The following is a 23,252-nucleotide window of genomic DNA, read 5'->3' as shown; positions in this document are numbered from 1 at the left end:
GGGAAAGAGGGCGTGTTGCCTATCACTGCAGGCTCGTTAGAATGGAGTGAGTTTCCGGAATTTGGTGCCTTGGGAGACACCTTGGTGTGCTCGAGTTTCGCAGCGAATGCTTGGATTCTTGTAGTACAGCAAGGTGGCAGCTGCGACAGTAACAGTGATACCGGTTGCGGTGGTGGTAGCAATGACGGCGCTTCCGCCTCCAATCAGCGTGTGGAGAATAACAGTACATTGAGTGAGCATTTTGGCCCTACGACATGGGAACCAACCCAAATTGAAAAGCCTGATTTGGCGTCCTTTGTTTCTCGTGGCACCAGGTCTTTTTGATGATCATGATAAGAGTGTAATTTTTGTGTGTTTATAATGGGGTGATTTAGTTTTTGAGTATGTGTTAACGTTGCATCCATGAGGGCCATAACGAGATTTTGATCCCTAATCTTTAATTAAAAAATAGTAAATCACCTTAGGAGACAGAAGACAACGTAATAATGCTTTCACAAAGTGATTCTTCAAGCCGTCTTACTTCAATGCTAAGTCATTCTAATGACTCAGTCAACCAAAATAACTCGCTCTTTTTCCTTGTAAACCTTTTTGTTTAACAAACTATATTTTTCCAGATAATTAGCATTGGTAGTCCTTGAAATCATATTCTTGACGGATTACTCCTTGAATTTTGATTACTTCATGTTTTGATAGTTCTAGTTCATACATTAAAATTGATGAACTACTCGGTAAAAACTAAAAAGGTTCAAGTTTTTAAAGATTTTTAATACCAGTGAAGCAAATATTTTGTCCTAACTATTTTTCTAAAAAGTTGATCATGCAAGAACAAGCCAATGCCTTACAAACCAAAACAAGGCACAAAAGCAACCAAGACCAAACACCACATCGACAAACTTATTGATAAGCGAGATAAATTAACGAAGATCATACCAAATTCATATCGATCTTGTTGGCTTTTAACAAGAATATATTGTCTTAAAACTAGAGAGACATTCATGAAAAAACACTAAATGGCGCATCACTAGGCTTACAAAATCCACAATGAAGACAAGACGAATTATATTCCAAGGAAACAAAAGAGGAATAAGAAAACTATATCAATAGCCACAACAAAAATAGATAATGACCTTGAACTCTATCATCCAGCCGGACCCTGATTCGAATCTTTTGGAGCTCAAATCCTGCAACAAGAAACATGGCACAAATCGATAAACCTGATTGAATTAATGGGTAAAAAAGCAACTAGCAACAAACATGAATCTTAGTGATAAAACAAAAGGAAAAATGACAAAGAGACTTACATATTTTGTTGAAGGCCACAATGTCACAACTCTGCACATGCTCGTTAATTGGTTCCTGCAAGAGGTGTTCCTCGATAAGATTGTCCACAGAGACGAGGTCGTCCACAATGGTGAGCATTATCTGCAATTTCTTTATACCATACCCAACAGGTGCAAGTTTGGCTGCAGAAAACAAATTAATAGCCGAATGAGAAACACGATAAAAATGTGCTATAGGAATCAAAATAAGCAAAAGAACGATGAACATACAAGCTCCCCAATGCAATTCCTCCATCTGAACACTTCTTACTGCCTCCTCAAGCTTCTTCATATCTGTCTCATCGTCCCACGGCTTCACATCCAAAAGAACCGAAGACTTGCCACCTGATTATCAAATAAACGTAAAGCTTCTATTAAAACCTGAGTGAAAAGTGCAATATATGAAGATGAAAGAACGAATGCATGAATTCAATATAAGAAAGAAAAAAAATAACTCACTCTCTTTCTTTTTTCCAGTTGCTTTGACGGCAGCTGCACGTTCTTCAGCAGCCTTCTTCTCCTCTTCGGTCTCTTCTCCAAACAAATCCACATCGTCGTCATCATCCTCATCAGCAGCAGCAGAGGCCTGAAAGTAATATAATTTGCCATCAAAGGACTATGAGCACAGCCATCTACGCAAGATATTTGTCTACAAAATCTTAGTTGTCGTTATTTATAAGCAAAATAAATTAAAAGGACCAGAAACATGGCAGTGATACTTGCCTTTGAGTCACCCGCCGGTGGGGTAGCAACTGCCCCCTTGCTGATGGAAGCAGATCCCTCCACAATGATGCCACTACCTTCTCCAGCAACACCACTAAAGTACAGCAATATATGACATGTAAGTGAAATATAAGCACAAAACAAAACAAAGAAAATCACGAAACAATAATTGCCATCACCGTATGCCCAAAAGGCAAAGAGCACAAAAACCAAAAAGTTTTACGAGTTATGAACTTACGAAATCCTCAAAAGCGCCTCAATGTGGTTGTACCATCGAGACACATTTACATATTCCGCCGATGGAGCCTTCGAAAGACCAGTGTGCACGGTGATATCATCCTTGGAAGCCTGATACCTGGCCACAAAGAAACAACATAAAAATCAATGCCTTGAAGTATGAATTAGAAAGAAAAAAAAAAGTTCTTTGAAACTAAATTCAAATCGTACCCAGTAATGTAGCTGCGCGAGTCAAGAGATAATCATCGAGTTTCTTGAGGCCAGCAGCTGAGCCGAGGTCGTAGAATGTGACGGCCATTGATAATTATGAAAGTTCTTCGTTCTGAACTGAACAAAATCATATCAACAAAACAATTTAGAAAACTCAAATTTATGTTCTTTTTCAGTTTTATTTTTTTCCTACAAAACAGTATCAGCAAAGCAATTAAAAAACTAAAATTTATGTCTTTTTACACTTTTTCTACGAAATTGTATCAACAGAACAATTAGAATGCTAAAATTAATGTCTTTTTCACTTTTTCAATAACAAGTACTCGTACGAGTATTCAAGTGAGCAAAAGTGCAAAACCAAAAAAAAAAAAAAAAAAAGGCCTTGTTTATCTCGAACAAAACACTAAAAGTTACTAACGAAACTCAAAATTCAAGATGTCTGAGTGAAAATCTAAAACTTCCAAAGAAAAAAGCCCTAGCCCAGATTAGGAATCGAGAATCAAAAGAAAAACTCACACGAACAAGTTGAAAGAAACATATAAGCAATACAATAAGTCAAATAAATAGCAATGTTGTAGAGAATACAGATCCGTCTGAGCTTACCTGCAAAGGCGTGACGGGGACGGCGACGGAGACGGCGACGGCGACGGCGACGGCGACGGCGAACTCGATCCGGGTTGCGGGGTGACGAATATTGAGGAGAGCAGAAAACCCCCCACTTTCTTTTATGTGCTCTGTTCAGTGTGTGTGAAGTGTGAAACGACATGTTTTTTGATCCTATATAATAAATACGACACGTCGTTTATACAGTAAAACGACAATGACGCATTATGGCTTCGTCACTTTTTAAAACTAGAGCAAGTCCGTTATCGGTTATCCTACGTGTGTATAGCGATATATATGAGCCCCTTGAAGTCGATATTAAGTTCATAAACGACAATAATGTATGAGCCCCTTCTTTTCTTTTCGGTTTAGGTTTAAGTTTAGAATTTAAGTTAAAAAATAAATTAATATAATAAAATATATTATAATAAAAATAATAAATTAATTTTTAAAATAATAATAAAATTTAAGAGTAAAATACTTGAATCCCACATCGTTTAAACATAAATATAATCACATACATATAAAAGTATTAGGCGACCCTATTTAATAGTTTGACTTTTTAAAATGGAGGCACAATTCCTTATAAAGTCTAATTCTTCTTCAATTTTCTTCTCATATCTTCTTGAAACTCTAAAATAATATCAGAACACATTATTCAAATTAACTGGTCAATCAATCAAAATATAAGATTAATGACTTTTAATGAAACAACATCTTATAATAAGAGTGTATTAAGAGTAAAATACTCAAATCTCATATTGTGTAAATATAAATATAATCATAAACGTATAAAGGTATCGAGCTACCGTACTTAATATGTTGATCTTTTAAAATTGGAGCACAATCCTTTATATAGTCCGTACTTTTAAAATGACATGACACATTATGAGATTATTTCTTGAATATCATTTCTTTTTCATTTTTGAAAACTAAAAAGTAGGTCCTTTATCGCTTATCTCACCATCCTCACACAAGTCAGATGTTAATTTCGTTAGTTTTGCTAAAGTAGAAATGACATGAATTTTTCAAAAAAAAAGACCTCACAATAATCTTGATAAATGAAGACAACTTTTTTAATAAGGTCTTATTTATTTTATTGATTCGAGTTTAAAATTTAAATTTTATTATAATAAAATTTTTTTAAAAATAATTATATTTAATTTTTTTATTAAAATAAAAAAAAATTTATATAAAATCACATCTTAACTCAAATCAAGATCAAGCCATTTATCAGTTGAAGAGGCTTTATATCTGCAATGGGTGGCACTGATCACGATGATAAGTGTTGAGTTTGCAGGCAAGTTGTCAGGAGACGAAATATTATTTAAAAGTTCGGAAAGGTGGAGTTGTCATTTTGTGTGAATAAAAAAACAATTAATCAAGTAAACAATTTGAAAAAAGTCGAAAGTGAACGACAAAATAAGAATAGAGGAAACAAGTGTGATGCTCTTCCAAATGCACTTGTATAGTTATAAAGGCTGTAGTTTGTAACATAGTTGAAGATATTGAATCGAAATCTGTGTCATAGTTGTGTTAAGTGAAAGTAAATGAAAATTATATCATAATTTTAAAAATCATGATTATATAGATAATCAACTTGAGCACAAATACTCGATCATGGAAGTTAGGATAATATTTAAAAAAAAAAAAAAAAAAAAAAAAAAAAAAAAGACACCTTTAAACGGTGATGAGTGAGTTTTACACTCACAAATCTAGACCTTTGATCTTAGCATTTTGGTTGGTTTTCGGGATTTTAGTTTTAGATTTACGCTTGTTTTGTATTTATTTTGTACGTTAGCAATAAGTTGGCTTTTGGGATTAATCTTGCGTGAATGGAAGAAAAACGAAGCTTAAAAAGATCAAAATCAAGAAGAAGAAGAGAGCGCTGCGGCTTCAAAGAATCAAGGCCATGGCGCTAGAAGGGCTTTTGGCATGAAATTTGCAATGTTGGGATACTGATCGTAGTGCCGCGGCACCAACCATCAGTGTCGCCGCACCCATGAGCCGATTTAAGTAGTGCTTGGGCATTGGCTGTGGCACCATGGCACTAGTGTGCTGATTTGAAGAGCGCTGCAGGGCTAACAATTCAGGGTCGCGGCGCTAACTGTAACAAGGAGGTTTTCAACATAGATTTTTATGCTGAAAAATTCCAATTTTACCCCTACAACCTAGGACATATAAATATGACTTTTAGAACTTAATAAGGGATTCTTTTCTGAGAGAAAAGCAAGGAGAATTGACGGCACAATGAAGGAGAAGACGGCTAACTTGGAAACAGACTCTGACTTTGAATCTTCAATCTAGTTTTCTTTTCTCTTCCTTTTCTCATGATTAGAATTATTGTTAGGACGTTTTCTATGTCCATTATGTTCTAATTTCATTTTCTAGGGCTACGATTTACTTGGATCAGGATTGTTCTATTATTTCCAATTCTTAATTCAATTGATGTTTATTTCATATTGCTGAGTATTATAATATGTTCTTAATGCTTGTGAATGTCCGGCCAACCTTTTGCATGATTTGGAGTTTAATTCTGAGACTGAGAAGTGACGGTTAAACATGACTATTGATTATAATGTCATTAGAACATCAAAAGCTAGAGATAGTTATGTGACTAGTGTGGTGGTTATGATTTCCTAATCTTAATGTGTTCAACATGTTAAAATCTTGAAGAGATGTGCGGTTTGCATGTTTGGGTAAGATTAGTAGTGCTTGAGAAAGATTAGTAATTAATTTAGAGAAATCCACTGTTAGAATGGGAATAAGCATTGATTCATTGGGAATTGGGGATTGAAACTTGATTGATCTTGGTGAAATCTGAAACCCTAGAGCCATTTATTCATTGAATTTTCCCTAATCAGTTTTCTTTTCTTTTATTTTTGCTATTAATTTTCATCAAATATATAATTCTCCTATTTCGACCTCTTTAAATAAAGTTAGAGTTAACATAATTTCAGTAGCTAATATCGATCACTCATCGTGAGACGATACTCATATTCACGAAATTATTACTTGACAGCGATACATGCACTTGCATTTGCAGCCAAAATTTCTGTTTCTGAAACTTTGTCAAAATTTTGCACAAAATACACTGTACATTAACCGATATTGATATTTATACTGATATTTATCGATACTTCATTGATATCTTGATGAAACCCATTTTGTAGTGAATATTTTTGACACCTCATAAAATCTAAACTATCTGAAATTTTGATGAAACTTGTGTCCATGATTAATGTAAAGATCATCGTTAATGAAGGAATATGGCTCTATAATTGTGTTCCATTAGTAAACGTCATATAATAACAATTGTCCCAGTTTGTAACACGGGTGAAAATGTTGAATCCAAAAAAAGATTGTACTGCTTTTCCTAGTAATTTTAGATGGGTTTTGATTTCTTTAGTGCTCTTTACTCATCACCTTATACACTTAGGCTTCTTTCTTTTGTTCACACCCAATGGGTTTAGTTCGCTTTTAAAATTTGTGGACTGCTCCTAACAAAACTTAAGCCTCGTTCATTTTATCGATTCGAATTTTTAATTTTAATTTTGTTACAGTTAAAAGCTCTCATGAAAAGTCACATTTAACTTTTTCTGGTATGTACAATTTAAAACTCTCACATAAAATCACATCTCAACTCAAATTAAAAACTCAAATCAACGAACTGAACTAGGCCCTAGCCTTCTATTTTCAATTATATCAAATACACTTCGTCGGCTGACCGATCAAGCAAATTGCAGATTTTTTTTTTTAATAAGAGATTTTGGATCTTGTAAAGATGTCAAGATCGATATAACAAAAACTCAGTTATGATAAACAAAATAGTCAAATCATTCGGAGACTCTTTGTGAAGTCTTTCCAATTTACTTGACGTACCTCTGCATAGAAGATAAAATCAAGCTCTATCATAAATGAATCTTCGACTCTTTCAAAAGACTCTTTGTGAAGTCTTTCAAAATCTTTCAAATATATGACACTCATAAGCTATCCATCTGACCAAAAGAAAAGGGAAAAAAAAGAGCCAATTAAAAAAAGCAGTTTACTTGATCAACCTAATTTTATATATATTAATTTTTCTAATGATTACTAATGCAAACTTTACTTGTAATTAACCAACATGAATAAACTACTAGTGGGAAAACTTTATATTACACAATGCAATAATGTCCACCAGCTTAGTAAAATCCATAAATACATAAGCTAGTTAATAGTATGATCACTAAATGTTGCATTAATTAGTTCGAGTAGTGGCAGATGATAAGAAAAATATCTCATAGTTGTGCCCATTATGAATTAGTGAACAAAATTAGCTGGAATTAGTTGTGAAATTACAAAGCTAAGGTGAATTTTTTTTTTTTTTTTTTTTAAGTTTTTGGATATTGATTTAAGGCAATCAACATCCACATCTACATCTACATCTACGTCACTATTCAGTAATAATTAATAATATTAAACGACAAAGTATTGTTCAGAACATTTATTCCTTTCTTTGTTCTCTTTTTCATTTCCACGACTTTCCATTCATTCCAAGCAATTGAATCATTCCAAATCGTCAAAATAATAATAATAATAATGATGGGGTTGAAGTTTGTTCGACAGAAACGGCACGATTCCGATTTCTGATGAGATTGTATATTTTCTATCTCACCAAACACTCCTTACCCGCCAAAGGTATCTTTCTTGTTCTTCTTCTTCTTGCTCTTATTCTAACGTCATTTCCTTCTTCTGAAAACTAGTACACAACTGAATTTGTCGGTTGCAAATTATAATGACTTCCTCTCTCTATGAATTATTTCTATATATATCTACATATACACGTATGTGTATATGTATATATGTACGCTAAATATATATATATATATATATGTATGTATGTATGTCTGTGTATGCGTGTGCTTGTGCGGTTGAAGAAAAGCGTGCTTCATGTTTTCTCTCGGTGAATTCTCCATCTCTTTCTCCTTAATTTTCTGAATACAAGGGCTTTCTTTCTTCTTCTGTTTTTTTTAGACTTTTCAGAGTCATAAGTTGTTGTTGTTGTGTGTGTGTGTGTATATATGTGTATATATATATAAATGAATATATATATATATATGTATGTATATGTATAAATATAATTTTAGTAATGAACATGATTCATTCTGTTTCTAACGATTTGTGATTAATTTAACGATGCTTATTTACAAAGGTTTAGATGGAATCTTCGTCTAATTATAGAAATAAAAAATAAAAAATAAAAAAAGCAGAAAAATGACGACTTCTGTAGCCATTTTTCTTGCTTTTTTTTTTTTTTTTCCTCTTTTCTTTTTGCATGAGGTTAGTATTCAAGAACAAATTAATTAAGCTTAGTTTTGTAATGTATAATGATGAATATTCTATTATTTTCTCTATGTTTCGAGTAAAACAACTTAATTATACATTATTGTAACTAAAAGCCTCTTTCATGGCATTGATTTATTTTATCGTGGGATCTTGACTTTTCGCTATTGATCCTTAATTAATATATAGTTATGCTTCACATTAATATGGAATAAATATAATAGTGATACTATGGGCAAAATTAATTGCCAAGTCCTCGTACATTTTCTTATCCTCATATTTTTTCTCATATATATATATATATATATATATATTGAACAGCTTTATTTTGTATTATATATATAAACGAATTCTTAATGACGCATCAATTTAGTTGATGATAGTCTTTTAAGCCAGTCTTAGTATGTTCTGCTGTACGTTTAAATTTAATATAATTGGCTTCTTTTCTTTTTTTTCTCGGAGGATATATAGTACATATATACTTGAAAATGAGAAAAATACGTACATAACCATCTTTTTTTGTTATTTTTATATGTATGTCATTTAAGCTATAAATTTGTTCCACTTAAACTTATTTTTACTGATTTAATAAAAGACAAATTATTACTATGTCGTTTCTATAGTATAAATGTTAATTAGTACTATTTTGAGTGGTATTTTTAGTTTTCTTCTCTTGAAAATTTATTAAGAAAGTTATTATAGGATTCTTTTTTCTTAACAAGTTAGTACTTTTTTGAAGTTGAAGATCAACAATAAAGGAAGCAAAGAAACATCTGATAAGAATCCAAAAGGCTACTCATAGTACTACTTGGAATTTATAAAGGAGAAGTTGGCCTTTGTTCATCACTAACCTGGTAAAATACAGAATGTGTCAAACCTTCCTTTTCATATTTAGTCTTTACAAAGACCAACTACTAATTCATGTTTTGATTGTATCTATATGTCTCTTTTAAGTTTTTTCTGAATTTTTTTGCATGTGTTTCTTTTTTATTATTATTATTTACTCCAATATATATGCTAGTCATATATGTACACACCTATGTACGTGCACATATTTTATGTGTATATATGCATTTGACCAACCAATCTAAAGTTTTATTAATGTTAAAGTCCTAACTAAACGAAACTCATGTGGAATTAATATCTATATTTAATGCCCATGAGGATATAGATTAATTAGATAATAAATGTAAAAGGGAAAGACAGATAAACGAATCCATCAATTGATGACATAAGAATCATTAGTTGACCAACCACTTTCTCCATATATTCATATTTTCCTAATTTACTGAAAGCCCATCTCACCTCCTTCCTCCATGCATGCGCGCGTGTGTGTATATATATATATATATATATAAACATATAAATACATATATACAACATGCTTTACATTTAAATTATACTTTTGAATTGGACGACAATGGTTCACCAAGACCAAAGTTTTGCTATATATATTATTCTTGGTCCAACCATATCACTAATTCTGATTTCAATTAGTTAATAGAAGGAATGAAATGCCTCAAAAAGAAGAAATGAAATATTAAATTGATTAGGTCTTGGAAATATTTATTAGTTAGAGTCTCTATACCATAAATTAGATTCATGTTTTGGTGATTTCTACATTGAAAGAAAATTACATTTCAAATATATTATAATGTTTATTTGTTAGATACTATTATTATATGGAAAAGAAATGTTGCTTTTTGCTGTAAAATTGAGCAATGATTGATAAGGAATAAATTGGTTACTAAATCCAGTTAGGTTTAAGAAGATTTTTGGTTTTGGTATTCACCATCAAAATAGGTAGTGATATTCAGATTAAAAAAAAAGGTAGTGATATTGTAAGCAAAGGCCTTTCTATACACATTTATTAACATTATGGACAAAAAACAAAAAGGAAAATAACCAGTTTTGGGAAACCTTAACCCCAAAAAAAAAAAACAAAAAAAAAAAAGGAAAAAAAAAGTTGGTCAAAAGTTGGCTTGTTCAATATGCACATGCCTTGTTATTAAGCGCGGAAAATCGGATAGATATTAAGATAAGCTCGCCAAGTGAGTAAGTTTTTATTTCCATATTTATCGAGCTAATCAAGATAATTAGTTAACAAGTCTTGTCATATGACTCTCCACATTTTTCTACTTAATATAACCCGCCATTCTGTTAATTCTCTTCTTTCAAAGGCTACTCTATATAATAATTAATTAATTATCAAAACGAAAAGGTAAAACACCACAGTATAGAAGCAATAACTGGGTAAAATCTCGAGTACCCGTGATTCCTTTTTGTTTTCGCGAGAAAGTTCTTGCAAGCATTCACCAAATTTGTCTACTTTTTTATTTTATGCTTTTTATATTATGACACAATTAGTTTATAGGTAAACCTATTAGAAACCTGCATGCCTGCATTATTTTATTCTCTTGTCACTTTGTGTTTACAACTACAATATTGAATAGTATATATATCCACATATATATATACATATATATACCTATATATATATATATATACGTATGTATTTACATGTGTAAGTATTGTTTTAGTCGCCTTTTGTGGGCAGGCCGGCAGAGAGACAAAAATCTCCCTCGAGGGCTTCCAAGCTAGCTACTTCTAATCATATGTAGTAGTACTTTTGGTTTTCAATTAAAACTTTTGTTTGTGTTTTTTTGAAATTTTGAATAAAAGAGGTAGAGATTAGTTTCTTGTTTTTGATGTTCTTGTGTCTTGGGTTTGGCAGCAGAAGAAGAAATAATAGTGTACTAAGAAGTAAGAATTACTAAGCCTAGAAAAATTTTGGGTTACAAATTATGGAGGGCAAATTAGGAGGTGAAGTGAGAAGGCTTCATATCATCTACTTCCTCAGCCATATGAGTCGTGTCGAGCATCCTCATCTCATCCGCGTCCACCATTTCACTCGCACCGGCGTTTATCTTCGAGGTAAAAAATAAAAATAAAAATAATTTTCAATTTCATTTCTAATTTCTTGTTCATTTTGTCTGAGAGAGAATTCTGTATAAAATATGAAAAAAATATCTTACTGATAGTGTATATTTCTTTTAGTAGTTTTTATACTATTTGATTATGACCCGATTTAAAGTTTAGATATGAACATATAGAAAAATTCTCCCATTTTATTAATTTGTGTTTCTTCTGTGTACAAGATGTTAAGAGATGGCTAGGGGACTTAAGAGGGAAGGACATGCCAGAAGCATATGCTTGGTCCTACAAGAGGTAAATTTCTTTTTTCTTTCCTTTTTTTTATTTTTGAAATTTTTACAAGAGGTAAGTAATATATAAGTGAAGACATTAATAATATATTAATATATTTTGGACTTTAAAGTTGAAAATTACCGGTGCATGGCTATTGAATAAATGCAGGAGGTACAAGACAGGTTATGTGTGGCAAGACTTAGTAGATGACGATCTCATCACCCCACTTTCTGACAATGAATACGTCCTCAAAGGATCACAAATTATCTCTACCCACAATGGTAATATATAAAAAAAAAATTAATAATATATCAATTAATATTGCTCTTAATTGTTCACTTAATTTTGATCTGGAAAATGAATCATATTTAAAAAGTTGTGTAATGCTTCAAATTAAAAATGAAATTAATAGCTGCTGACACATCATGAACGGTACACAAAATTTAGTCAACAATTTGGCGTATATATATTTCCAATATTTTTATTTGGTCTAATATATATATTTTTTTTTTCACAGATGAAAGGAGAGATTCTTGCTCATATTCTTGTGCTGAGAATAAGAAAGCTGCAAAAAATTCGATATATAAAGAGCATTCCAACAAGTTAAAGACTGATCAAACTGAAGACAAAGTCCAGCCAGCAGAAACCATCACTTTTTCCTTCAAAGAATCCAACAAAAAGATTTGCCCGGATTCTCAAATTGATCCGCCGTCCAAGATTTTCTCTGAAATCAATGAAGAATCCTCCAGTTTCGGCTCTGAGAGATCATCTTTGACCGATGATTTTGATTCAGTCAAGTTTGAGCCCCGCAAGCACAACAACAACAACAATTCTCCACCATTGACTGATCACAAGAAATCCAAGAACAACAACAAGAAGAAGAAAAAGAAGACGCCCTCGGTCGCCGACGAGGGAATGGGGTCCTCGCGGTTGTCGTCGTCGACAAAGTTCCCGGTGCCCGCGAAGAGGAAGAGCTTCTCATCAGGAGGAGCCTCAAACATGCTTAGGAACCTCATCACTTGTGGTGCTGTGGACACCAATGACAATGTCTTGGTCATGTTGAATAGAAGAAGTGGTGGCCAAAATAATAATAATGATAATAATAATATTAACAAGGCTCCTGATGAAGTTCTAATTAAGGGTGATGATCATGTTCATTTTGGAAGGTCTTCATCATCAAGGGTTTTCAGGGCTTGTTGGGATCACCAGGAGGAAAAACAGCAGCCACATAGGCACAGCACTTCTAGGTAATTTTGAATTATTAGTTTCGTTCAAGTAGTACTCCATTTTAATCAGTATACACAATAGTTAATCAGTTAATATGACAGATTTTGAATATATTATAATAAGAGCTAGATGATGAATAGAGTTCTGTGTTTAAAGCAAAATTGAGTTATTGGTAAATTTGGGAGAATATATTGCTATAAGTATTACTTTTTTTTTATTTTTATGATCCCATTATGGTTATGTGATAGTGTGTGCCTCATTTATAGTAAGTTTCTTTGAGAAAGATTAGGGGTGGAATGAAGATTGTTTTGAGAGAGGGGATGGGAAGGGAAAGCCGTCGTTGCCGTTCTGCCCTGTTATCATCCTTATAATCTGTATAGAACGAAAAGAGTGAATTTAATGAAATGTTATAAATACCCACCTATTTAAAACCTACTTCATGATTTTATACCCTAAGAAAAAATTTTATTTCCAATAAAAGAAAAGAAAAATTTGCTATTGCTATTTTAGAGGATGTGACAAGACTTGCATAAGAAGTGATACTCAAGAACGACTACTACTAGTGCTTAATATAACTCGTACATTTGGCTGCACAACAATAATGTAGTATAACAAAAACGGTGTATATATAAAAATGTTTGGTTTGCATATTAATTGTAAAAAAAATAAAAAAAATATAAAAAAAAAACTTTGTTGGTGTAGAAGAAGTTTTGATGAGAGAAAGGGACCGAAGAAGCAGCAGACTGAGTTCCCAAAACAAAAGGCAATTCCTGCAATTTACAGGCCAGTTGGGGAGCCCAATTGCTCGTAAGCATCAATTTCACTGTCTCAATTTTTATTTTTATTTTTACTTTTCTTTGTGTTTTTTTTTTATGAAAATAATTTTTTTTTTTGGGGGATTGCTAATATATGATAAATTTTAATGTTAATAATGTGACTTGGACACTTACCTAGAGAAATAAGCCACAATTAGGTCCCACGGGAACACATAATTTCTGAATATAACATCCTTAACTAAAGTAATTTATGAATGACAATGATCTGCTCATATATAACATTAAAGTCAGTTTCACTTAAAAAGTAAACCCCAATTAGCTAGAAAAAAATAAATAAATAAAAGTAAGCTCCAATTTAAAAATAAGCTTAACTGCCGACTATGAGGCTTCTGACTTTTCCATCAAACCAAAGTCATAAAACAAATTGCAAGTGAACAAAGTAGACCTAAGATGGGTTGACCCTGAAATTACATACATCTTCCATTTTTATATGTTTGTGGATGCATATATATATATATATATATATATTCATTGGCTGATCATGGGCTGCTGGCTGAGTATGAAAGATGTTAGAATTGTTTATAAGCTTTCTGATTTTTTGCTTTCCATTACTATAAGCTATTAATTCTAATCCCTTGAAGAAGCCACATAAATTATCTGAGACGACCGAGTCAGGTCAAATTACCTAATTTGGTCCTTAATTATTGCTTATAATGAAGAATTAAACAAATTTCTGATTTGGAGATTCATTAGAGTAGCGGATTACGTGCTAGTTGTTATTTTTTTTTAGCATATGTTAAAATTAACGAGGCAATTTTTTAAATATCTACATATTAATTCTAATCCCTTGAAGAAGCCACATAAATTATCTGAGACGACCGAATCAAGTCAAATTACCTAATTTAGTCCTTAATTATTGCTTATAATGAAGAATTAAACAAATTTCTCATTTGGAGATTCATTAGAGTAGCGGATTATGTACTAGTTTTTTTTTTTTTTTATTAGCATATGTTAAAATTAACGAGGCAATTTTTTAAATATCTACAAAATAAAAAATAACAACTCATATGTCACGTCAATTGTTGCTGAGTTTTCTGTTGAAAAAAAAAAATGCAGGCAATGTGGGAAAGCGTTCAAGCCAGAGAAAATGCACTCTCACATGAAGTCTTGCAGAGGAATGAAAGCTTTGGCTGGGAAGAGCACTTGGAGTTATGCTCCAAGTACTTCTATGGAGAAGAGTACAGTTTGCCATTCCATGAATACTTCCAACAAAGAATTAGCTCTTGGCTATTTTTTAACCAACTGAAAATACATATTTTATATTAATAACATTAAAAAAAAAAAAAAAAAACCTTTATTATTCAAAGTCCCATATACATGATATGATGTTTTCCATCACTCAATGTGTGTATTAAGGGCCTCTTTAATTATCTCATCATGTTAACAGAGAAAAAAAAAGGGAAAAAAAAACTGTTATTTTCTCTTTAAGAAAATATACATGTTTTTCTTTTTGAGTACTTGCATATGTATATTTCTAAATGTTAAATTTGATCAAAATTATATTAATTAGAGTAAGGCATGATTAGATATGACAGTTCATAAAAAGGAGTCCTGCCAGCCTGATAAGATCTGTAACAGGGGGACACTAAAATTAACTTCAACTGATATGGCCAATACCAACTTCAATAATGTGATTAAGATATTGCTACATCGATTACTTTTAGATCAGGGAATTGACATCGTATGCATAATGCATAAGCAAAAACCATCAAGGAATGTATAGACTTTGGCCCGGAGTCCAGCTTATTATATGCTAGGGATATAAATTTTAACCGTCAACTCATTTACCTACGGAGACCCGCCTCAAATGGGATAGGTCGGCCCAATCTAAACAAGTTCGATTTGTAAACAGGTTCAAATTTTAACCAGTCAATGACTACGAGGTGGGACAGACTTAGGGCCTGTTTAATTCGATGATTCGAGTTTTTAATTTGAGTTTATATGTGACTTTATGTGAGAATTTTTTACTGTAGTAAAAAAGTTAAATTTAACTGTTTCTGAGAGTTTTTTACTGTAACAAAACTCGAATTCTAAACTCGAATTAATAAAATGAACAGAATCTTAATGGTCCCTCTATTACCTGATTACCCGCTTCATCTAATTATCTTTGTTCTATTAATGGTAACAATACATGTCCAATCAAAATGTTTCATCCATGGACAAGTAAAACCTCTAGCACCAAGCTATACAATTGAATGGCAAAAGGAAAGTAAGGAACCAAAGTTAAAAGAGTCATCTCTACTTGTCAAGTTGTCAGCTTTCACAAACTCTTGCAAGTTTAGTTTAGATAGTGTTGTCAAAAAAGAAGACTTGGAAATGAAGCATCGTTTTTTTAATAACATTTTGGTTGTGCTGTTAGATTCTAAAATCTTTGGTTCTATATGTGAGTACCTAACTGAGTTTGAAAATGTCAGCACTAGAGAGTTATATCCTACTCTTCCATTCCTGTTAGTGTTCTGCTATGGATTTACTTACTGACAACAACAGCAGAATCAACGTGCTCGAGTAAGAACCCGCATAACTTCTTTTTCAAACCCCCGATTCTCTTGCCTTCCCGAGCTCCATTCGATGCCAACTCATCCAACCAATGATTAACCCTTTTGAGCTGCCCCAGCAGAGATGCAGCTTCAGGGCTTCTTTCCTCTCTTCTCAGCCCGAATCCCATATTTACTGAGCCCTCTAAGTACTTCAAGAACCATTCGCGAGAAGCCAAGAAAAGTTTTTCTGCTAAACTTGCTGCCTCCTTTAATCTGCCTCCCTTGCTAGAATCTTCCTTTTCGGTACTTGATCTCCCTGCAGCTGAAGAAAGTCGACCTGAAGCAGGCGGAGACAACTTAGTACTCGAATCTGATAAGAGGGTTCCATTATTTCTCTTATTTTGTTTGCGTGCAGGCGAATGATTCTCATAGTCTTCTGCAGGAGAGTTCTCTAGGACGACAAAATGACATTTCTCGCCATTTGGAATTTCATCCCTGTCCTGCTTTCTGGACAGTTCGAATGGGGACAGATTCGTTGATATGGCAGCCTTAACCCACAAAGCGGCATTCTTACTAGCGGAATCTTTACATGCATCTGGGGACAAATGCTGTTGGGGTAAACAGTTGGTTGAATCTGCACCGAGAAGCCTCGAGTTCAGCAAGGAATCAACAATCATTGCTGCACTTTGCATTTTCTGATTGAGGTCCAAAAATTTCTGCACCACCGCTCCTGCAGAAGATTTCTGAGAGGACTCGCAGAGTTCTGCAAAAATGCTGCAACAAAAAAAAAATAACTATAATAATAAAAAAGTGATCATTGTTATAATCCACAAAGTATGCATACAATAAATATATGGAAAGTAAAGCAGGTAAGAAATCTAACAAAATCAACCCAAATTACCTCTATAAAAGCCATATAATTCCTCTGAAAAAGAAAAAAGAAAAAAGATCTGTGAAGAGAATAAAAAGTACTCATTAACAAATAAATTTTATATTCTTTTCCTTTTAGCATAGTGTCATACGCTCTTGCATTCCTTAGAATCGTGTTACTTAGTCATAAGACGCCTAAATAGTTTAGACAAGTTCTGACATTAGCATTAATTCCAACTGGTGTTGCTACTTCTATAGAGAGGGTATTTTCAACTATGAAACGTGTGAAGAATAGCTTGTGCAATCGAGTGGGAGATCAATTGGTGAATGATACTTTCTTATACATCGAGAGGAGTGTTGCAGACAGATGGCTCCCCTTTACTTAGGTCACACATTAAGGAGGAAACACCGAGTCAAACACTCAATTCGTTTTGACATCCTCATAGACAAAGGATGTACCTTTTGTGAAAAAGCCAATAAACCAAAAGGAAATGTCTTGGTTGACAAGGCCAGATTTCTCTTCAATGGAGTAACCGTTTGGTAAATATGTTCAGATGGTTTGAACCAAAAGGTTCAAATGAATCAGCATTTGGCAAATATGTTTGAGGCTTGGTTCAAACCAATAATTTGATGTCTTGAACCAAAAGAACCTCCCAATTCAAAGTTCAAACCACATAAGTTCAAACCTAATTACCAGACGGGTACATCTCACTCACGCTCTAAATAACACGTCCATACCATACACCAACAGATTTTCATGATTATTATATTACCCCCTTCCACAGAAACACGGCAATAATGATTCTTAACATGCTTTTTTGCATTTAACAGAGCAACCGAGATATGGACAGGTAAAGAAACATTAACATCGGCGACTTGAGATTAGAGTACTGCACCGAATCAAGCAGCAACAGATATAAACAAGGGAAAGAATAATATCCAATCATACCACATACAACGGATGACACCATCTGCTGCCGATGCTTCTTCAAGCGAACGTACAGCAGCTAAAAAGGCGATGTTTCGATGATGTACAGCTTGCTGCAATGACCAAGAACAATAGGACAGAAGAGAATAAGAAAGTGACATCAAATAGACCACAAGTCTGTCTTCATCATTAAACTTTACTGGATTTCGTATGGCATACCTTTCCAAGCTCAGTTATGGTCGGTGGGAGGACATCCCACGAGATCTTCTGTCCAGATCCGGTTTTGCAAGTAAGTGGCACCTTTAAAAGACGGCTTGGAGCAGTGCACGCGGATGACGACTTCAATTCCTTTTTCAGAGGTTTCTTTGTCAACAATGGAGAGACAGCATCATTTTTGTTTTTAAGAGGTGAGAAGTTCAAATTTGGATGCTTTAAGGACGGAATGTTCTTAGGAGACGCCTCCTTGTCGGAAATGACCTGAAGCAATAGCAATGTAGGAGCCTCATGAGAATGCAGACTCATTGCTAGCCTCATGAGAATGCAGACTTATTGCTAGCCTCATGAGAATGCAGACTTGATGCCTAAAAGATGTATCAACTTGCAACATTGACATCATATATCAAAGTTAACAGCTCCTAAATCTAGAAATCATTCATTATTGAAAACCATAATCGACGCTGATGTGCAGGACCGCAGAACACTCAACCGACCGGCATTAATCCATAGTAGCGCGGAGATAGCTACTTATTTATGTTCTTTATTACTCTTTCAGATTCCACAATGTAATGCATAGAGCATACCAAAAAGCATCTGCAAGTTACCTATACGACTCAATGAAAATTTCAACATTTTCAATCATTTCTAATTTTGCTTAGGGATTACCCAACAAAAGGATGAAAAAAGAACAATAATATTGATTGCCTTAGAAGACTGCTAGTTTTCAGCCCCCCAAAAGACAAAAATAAAATAATAATAATAATAATAATAATAATAAAATAAATTTGGTGGGACTAAAGCATTCTCCTCTGACAATAGTGTTGGATTCAACTTCAAGTCAGGTCCCCCCGCCCATGCAGGGTATATGAGAAACTTATTTCTACTGAGAAATATTGTAATCTTTGTCTTAAAAAAAAAAAAAAAAAAAAAAATTTTTTACTGAAAAAATTTTAATTTTTTTTTTAAAAAAAAAAAAAAAAAAAAAAAAACAGAAAAGGAATGAAAAGAAAAAATCTCTACACTACAAAGAATCCATATTAGAAATTTTTAGAATTATCATCCTCTGCCTCCGTAACCAAGCTATAGAAACAAAATTTTACTCACTCACCAGCAATGCACTGTTATATATATATATATATATATATCAAATTTGCAACTTTTTTTTCTTCTTTTTTCCAACTTCAACAAATTTTGTTTTCAGAATCCTGCGTTAGTTCGAATTACAACTCAATTTTTCAGTAGATTCAAACAACTAAACGAAGGAGGCCAAAGTATTATAATTACTTAATATTTCAAGTGTAAATTTTCAAAAAAAAAAAAAAAAAAAAAAAAAAACAAAAAACCCATTATAAAAAGAAAAATTTTAAAAAAAAAAAAAAAAAAAAAAAAAAAAGGAAAACTCCAACATACAGAAACAGGAACTTGTTTGGACTTGAAACCGGAACTATTACTCTTCCGAGCAATGGCGTTTGGATTCTTCTGATCCCAACAAGCCCGTCTTGCCGAGTCCAAACTCAGTCTTCTCATGTCGAACCCAACGCACTTTTCACTTCTGCTCATCTCGAGCAATGGCGTTTTCTTGTTTATGATCATCTCTTCACGACTCGGTAATCTTTTGGCGAAGAGAAGATCGCTGGAGACCAACTCAACGGGATTCCCAACGCAAGCGCAGGACTTTCTCTTCGGGACGATCCTCAGCCCCCGGAGAACCGGCACCGGCGACCCCGAGTCCAGCCTCGCCGCGTACACGAACTGCCCGATCTGGACCTCGCCGGCGGAGACCATGTCGGAGTCAGAGTCGGAGACGGCGACGTAGGCCGAGTGGAGGGAGTCGGAGACCTTGAGAAAGAAGCCTCGGCTCCGCCACGGGTCCTCGCCGGAGGGGAGTATCTCGATTACCTGGAGCAGCGCGGAGCGGTGGTTGCCGGTGACCTTCGCGTCCTTGTTCGCCAGGAGCTTGGAGAGAACTCCTGGTGTTAGAGACGCCATTGATGAAGATGATGTGTGTAAAGATTTTTCAGGGCATTGTTAAAGGGGTTGTTGGTTGGCGAATCTCGATGAAGAGGAGGGGGGCATTGCATTGGGGAGTGGAGGAGGAGAGGGAGTTTTAGAGAGAGAAAGAGAGAGGAGAGAGAGAGGGAACAGACAGTTGGCAAATGGTGGTCACGTTACTGGTGATGGAGAACTCTGCAGTTGAGACTCGAGAGGGGCAGACAAGAGAGAAGAGCACAGGTTTCTACGCTTAGCCCACTAAGCTAATCACGACAAGCAAGCTCCTTTTTTCATGAATGAAGTTTGCAAAAGAGACAGAATATTATATATATATATATATAATATATATTTATGTGTACATCACGCGCTCTGTAGTAGGAGTTTTTAGTAGTTTTGGAGTTTGGGGCAAATTTGAAAAGAAAATAATAACAAAAGGGTCAGATATCTTTTTTTTCCGCTAATTAAGAGAAAGAGAAATTATTTGATACGTCTGATGTATCGGTAAATTAAATTTCTCTAACCATTACATATACATATTTTTTAATTTTTATGTGATCTTATATATATCTAAAAACAGAAAACCTAATCTATTGATATATTAGCATACCGGAGAAAGTCTCTAAATAAAAGGTTAGATCTTAAGGGTCCTTTTGGTTCACATGCTCAAGTCACTAATTTTGATTCATTAACGAAAACTTTGTGAGATAAGAAATTTTTAAATTCAAATTCTTTATGAGATAAAAAATACTAAAGAAGAATCAAAATCTTGGGCTCAAGAATTGGATTCAAATGAGTTTATACTATGTTAAGGTTGTTGAGTGGATTTTGACCATTAGTTTTGATCGGTTCAATGATTGAACCACCTTCGATTTCTAGAAGGCGGGATTAAGCACCAAGCCTAAAGGAAAAATCACAATTATTTTTATCAACTTAGTTTGGTTTTTGGCAATCTATTGTTGGTAGTTCTATGGAAGGATTAATGATTGACTAGTGACGATGGGAGAGACGATAGCTAATGGAGCAATAAAAGGCAAATGACGGCGTCATACTCCAAGAAAGAGGAGGGGGAGGGTGCAGCACTCTAAGAGGTAGAATGGCAAAAGAAGAGGGAGCGCCGAAGAGAAGGATTGAGAATAAAAGAAAGAAGAAGAGGGATTTATACATTCAGTCAATTTTAAATCCCGTTCATTTCACCGATTTAAGTTTAAAATTTGAATTTTACTACAGTAAAAAGCTCTCAGAACAGTCACATCTAACTTTTTTACTACAGTAAAAAGTTCTCATATAAAATCACATCTCAACTCGAATTAAAAACTCGAATCAGCGAACTAAACGGATCCTTAATTTTGATCAAATCTCATATCCAAACTGAGCATCGGGCAACTCAATGCTTGGAGGGTTTGATTCGCCTACTGACATACATCAATTTTAACATGACATTGAGTTCACAAAATAAAAATTTTGAAGAGATTAGTATTTTTAAAGAGCGTAGAGACAACATAAATCTAAATAGATAGCTAGATAAAGAGATTTTCTAATTTGCTCAACTATAACTTATTTTTCAGGTTACAATGGTATATAATATGGAAGAACCCATCCAATTAACAAGGTAATACATACATTGTTTAGTATATTTAAGAGTTTCTCTTATAGGATCTCCTTACTCGTAGAGTTAGTTTCTAACTATTTAATCTGATCAAAATCATATCAGAGATCTCGTTTATTTCACTAATTCGAGTTTTTAATTCCAGTTTTGCTACAGTTAAAAACTCTCACAAAAAGTCACATCTAACTTTTATGCTACAGTGAAAAACTCTCACATAAAATCACATATCAACTCGAATCCGTGAATTGAATCATGCCTAAAAAAGTATGTATAACAGATAACTTGTGATATTAATTTAACAACTGAAAAAATAGGCTTTTTGTAGCTATTTTTTAAGGATGAAACTCCCATATTATTTTTCTCCTTTCCATACAAAATTTTGGTATTAGTCGACGCTCCATCTATCAAATTTAACTTCGAGGAATATATTTGTTAATCTTTCTAAGAAACAAGGTAATAAACTATGGCATCGTTCGCTTCGCAGATTCGAGTTTTCAATTCGAGCTGAGATGTAATATTTTTTTAGAGCTTTTAACTGTAGCATAAATAGTTAAATGTGATATTTTTTAAGAGTTTTTAATTATAAAAATTTAGAATTAAAAACTTAAATCGATGAAATAAATTAGACCTATAAATTTAAATTTTTAAGAACGCATGAGTGAATGTTAAATTAAGACAAAAGTATAGAGAACATTTTTGGAATAAACAAAAGTATACTCACGCGCGTTTGAGTTAAGCACCGAAGTGGTTATAAATAAATAAATAAATAAAAAGTGGTAAAAGCTGAGAGCATAAGACAAGGGGTTTCAGAGGTTTCAGATTTAGAATTTAAAGCGCATTCGAGGGTCTATATTTTAAGATTTTAATATTTCGGATATTTGTAGGATGTACTATTTTGGAGATTCTTTGTAGTATTCTAGAAAAGCAGTCACATTCAAGATTCAACATTAAAAAAAATAAAAAATAAAAAAAGCGCACACACACAATAGATTGGACTGTTTTTGGCTGAAGAGTGAAGACAACATACGATTACTAGGTTGCGTGTAAGTGGTTGGAACTTGGCATCTCCTTTGGGGCTCTGGTTGGTGACCGGTTAGGATTTGCAACCATCACATTAGAATATACGCACACGCGGTCTCGTTCACTTCACAGATTTAAGTTTTTAATTCGAGTTGAGATGTGATAATTTTTTAGAATTTTTTACTGTAATAGAAAATTTTAATGTGACATATTCTGAGAATTTTTTACTATAAAAACTTAAAATTAAAAATTTAAATCGATAAAATGAATGAGACCGTAGAATGTTGCTACATTCTATTCGGATTGAGGATTATGCACGTAATAATAGGTAGAAAGTAAAAAAAAATGTAACCTTGACAATCATTAAACGTAATATTTAACGTTAGATATAATATGACAATTATTTAAAGTTGACTATGTTAAACCTTTTTAACGTCAGTATATATATATATATTTATG

General features: G+C 33.4%; 4 protein-coding genes across 4 annotated transcripts in view; 2 read left to right on the top strand and 2 right to left on the bottom strand.

Annotated features, from left to right (window-relative positions):
* Window positions 1-324, top strand: part of LOC21388106 (cation/H(+) antiporter 15) — a 4,586-nt gene extending 4,262 nt beyond the window's left edge. Inside the window, exon 4 of the mRNA XM_024175749.1 lies at window positions 10-324. Within this exon, the coding sequence (XP_024031517.1) occupies window positions 10-324 (315 nt within the window). The remainder of the gene's footprint in view (window positions 1-9) is intronic.
* Window positions 325-959: 635 nt separating this feature from the next.
* LOC21388105 (elongation factor 1-delta) lies at window positions 960-3,171 on the bottom strand. The gene is given in 9 exon segments (XM_024175753.1): window positions 960-1,181; window positions 1,302-1,463; window positions 1,551-1,664; window positions 1,779-1,905; window positions 2,043-2,136; window positions 2,281-2,397; window positions 2,490-2,506; window positions 2,509-2,606; window positions 3,093-3,171. Coding segments are annotated over 8 exon segments (702 nt in total). The 5' UTR covers window positions 2,578-2,606; window positions 3,093-3,171; the 3' UTR covers window positions 960-1,179.
* Window positions 3,172-11,239: 8,068 nt separating this feature from the next.
* On the top strand, window positions 11,240-14,955 carry LOC112094557 (protein UPSTREAM OF FLC; the record flags this gene model as incomplete). Its single annotated transcript, XM_024175755.1, has 6 exons — window positions 11,240-11,348; window positions 11,573-11,642; window positions 11,790-11,902; window positions 12,139-12,868; window positions 13,551-13,655; window positions 14,741-14,955. Coding segments are annotated over 6 exons (1,317 nt in total), but the record flags the coding sequence as incomplete, so codon positions are not given.
* An 844-nt stretch (window positions 14,956-15,799) lies between these two features.
* Window positions 15,800-20,439, bottom strand: LOC112094555. Its single transcript, XM_024175754.1, has 4 exons — window positions 19,586-20,439; window positions 18,179-18,436; window positions 17,981-18,072; window positions 15,800-16,935 (listed from the first exon to the last, which is right to left on the bottom strand). Exons 1-4 carry the CDS (start codon window positions 20,162-20,164, stop codon window positions 16,152-16,154), a joined length of 1,713 nt encoding a protein of 570 aa, XP_024031522.1. The 5' UTR covers window positions 20,165-20,439; the 3' UTR covers window positions 15,800-16,151.
* Between the last annotated feature and the right edge of the window lie 2,813 nt (window positions 20,440-23,252).

The sequence above is a fragment of the Morus notabilis genome, unplaced genomic scaffold, assembly GCF_000414095.1.
Source record: "Morus notabilis unplaced genomic scaffold, ASM41409v2 Scaffold872, whole genome shotgun sequence".
NCBI lineage: Eukaryota > Viridiplantae > Streptophyta > Magnoliopsida > Rosales > Moraceae > Morus > Morus notabilis.
Note: the sequence above shows the minus strand (reverse complement) of the source record. Positions and strands in the feature narration are given on the sequence as shown.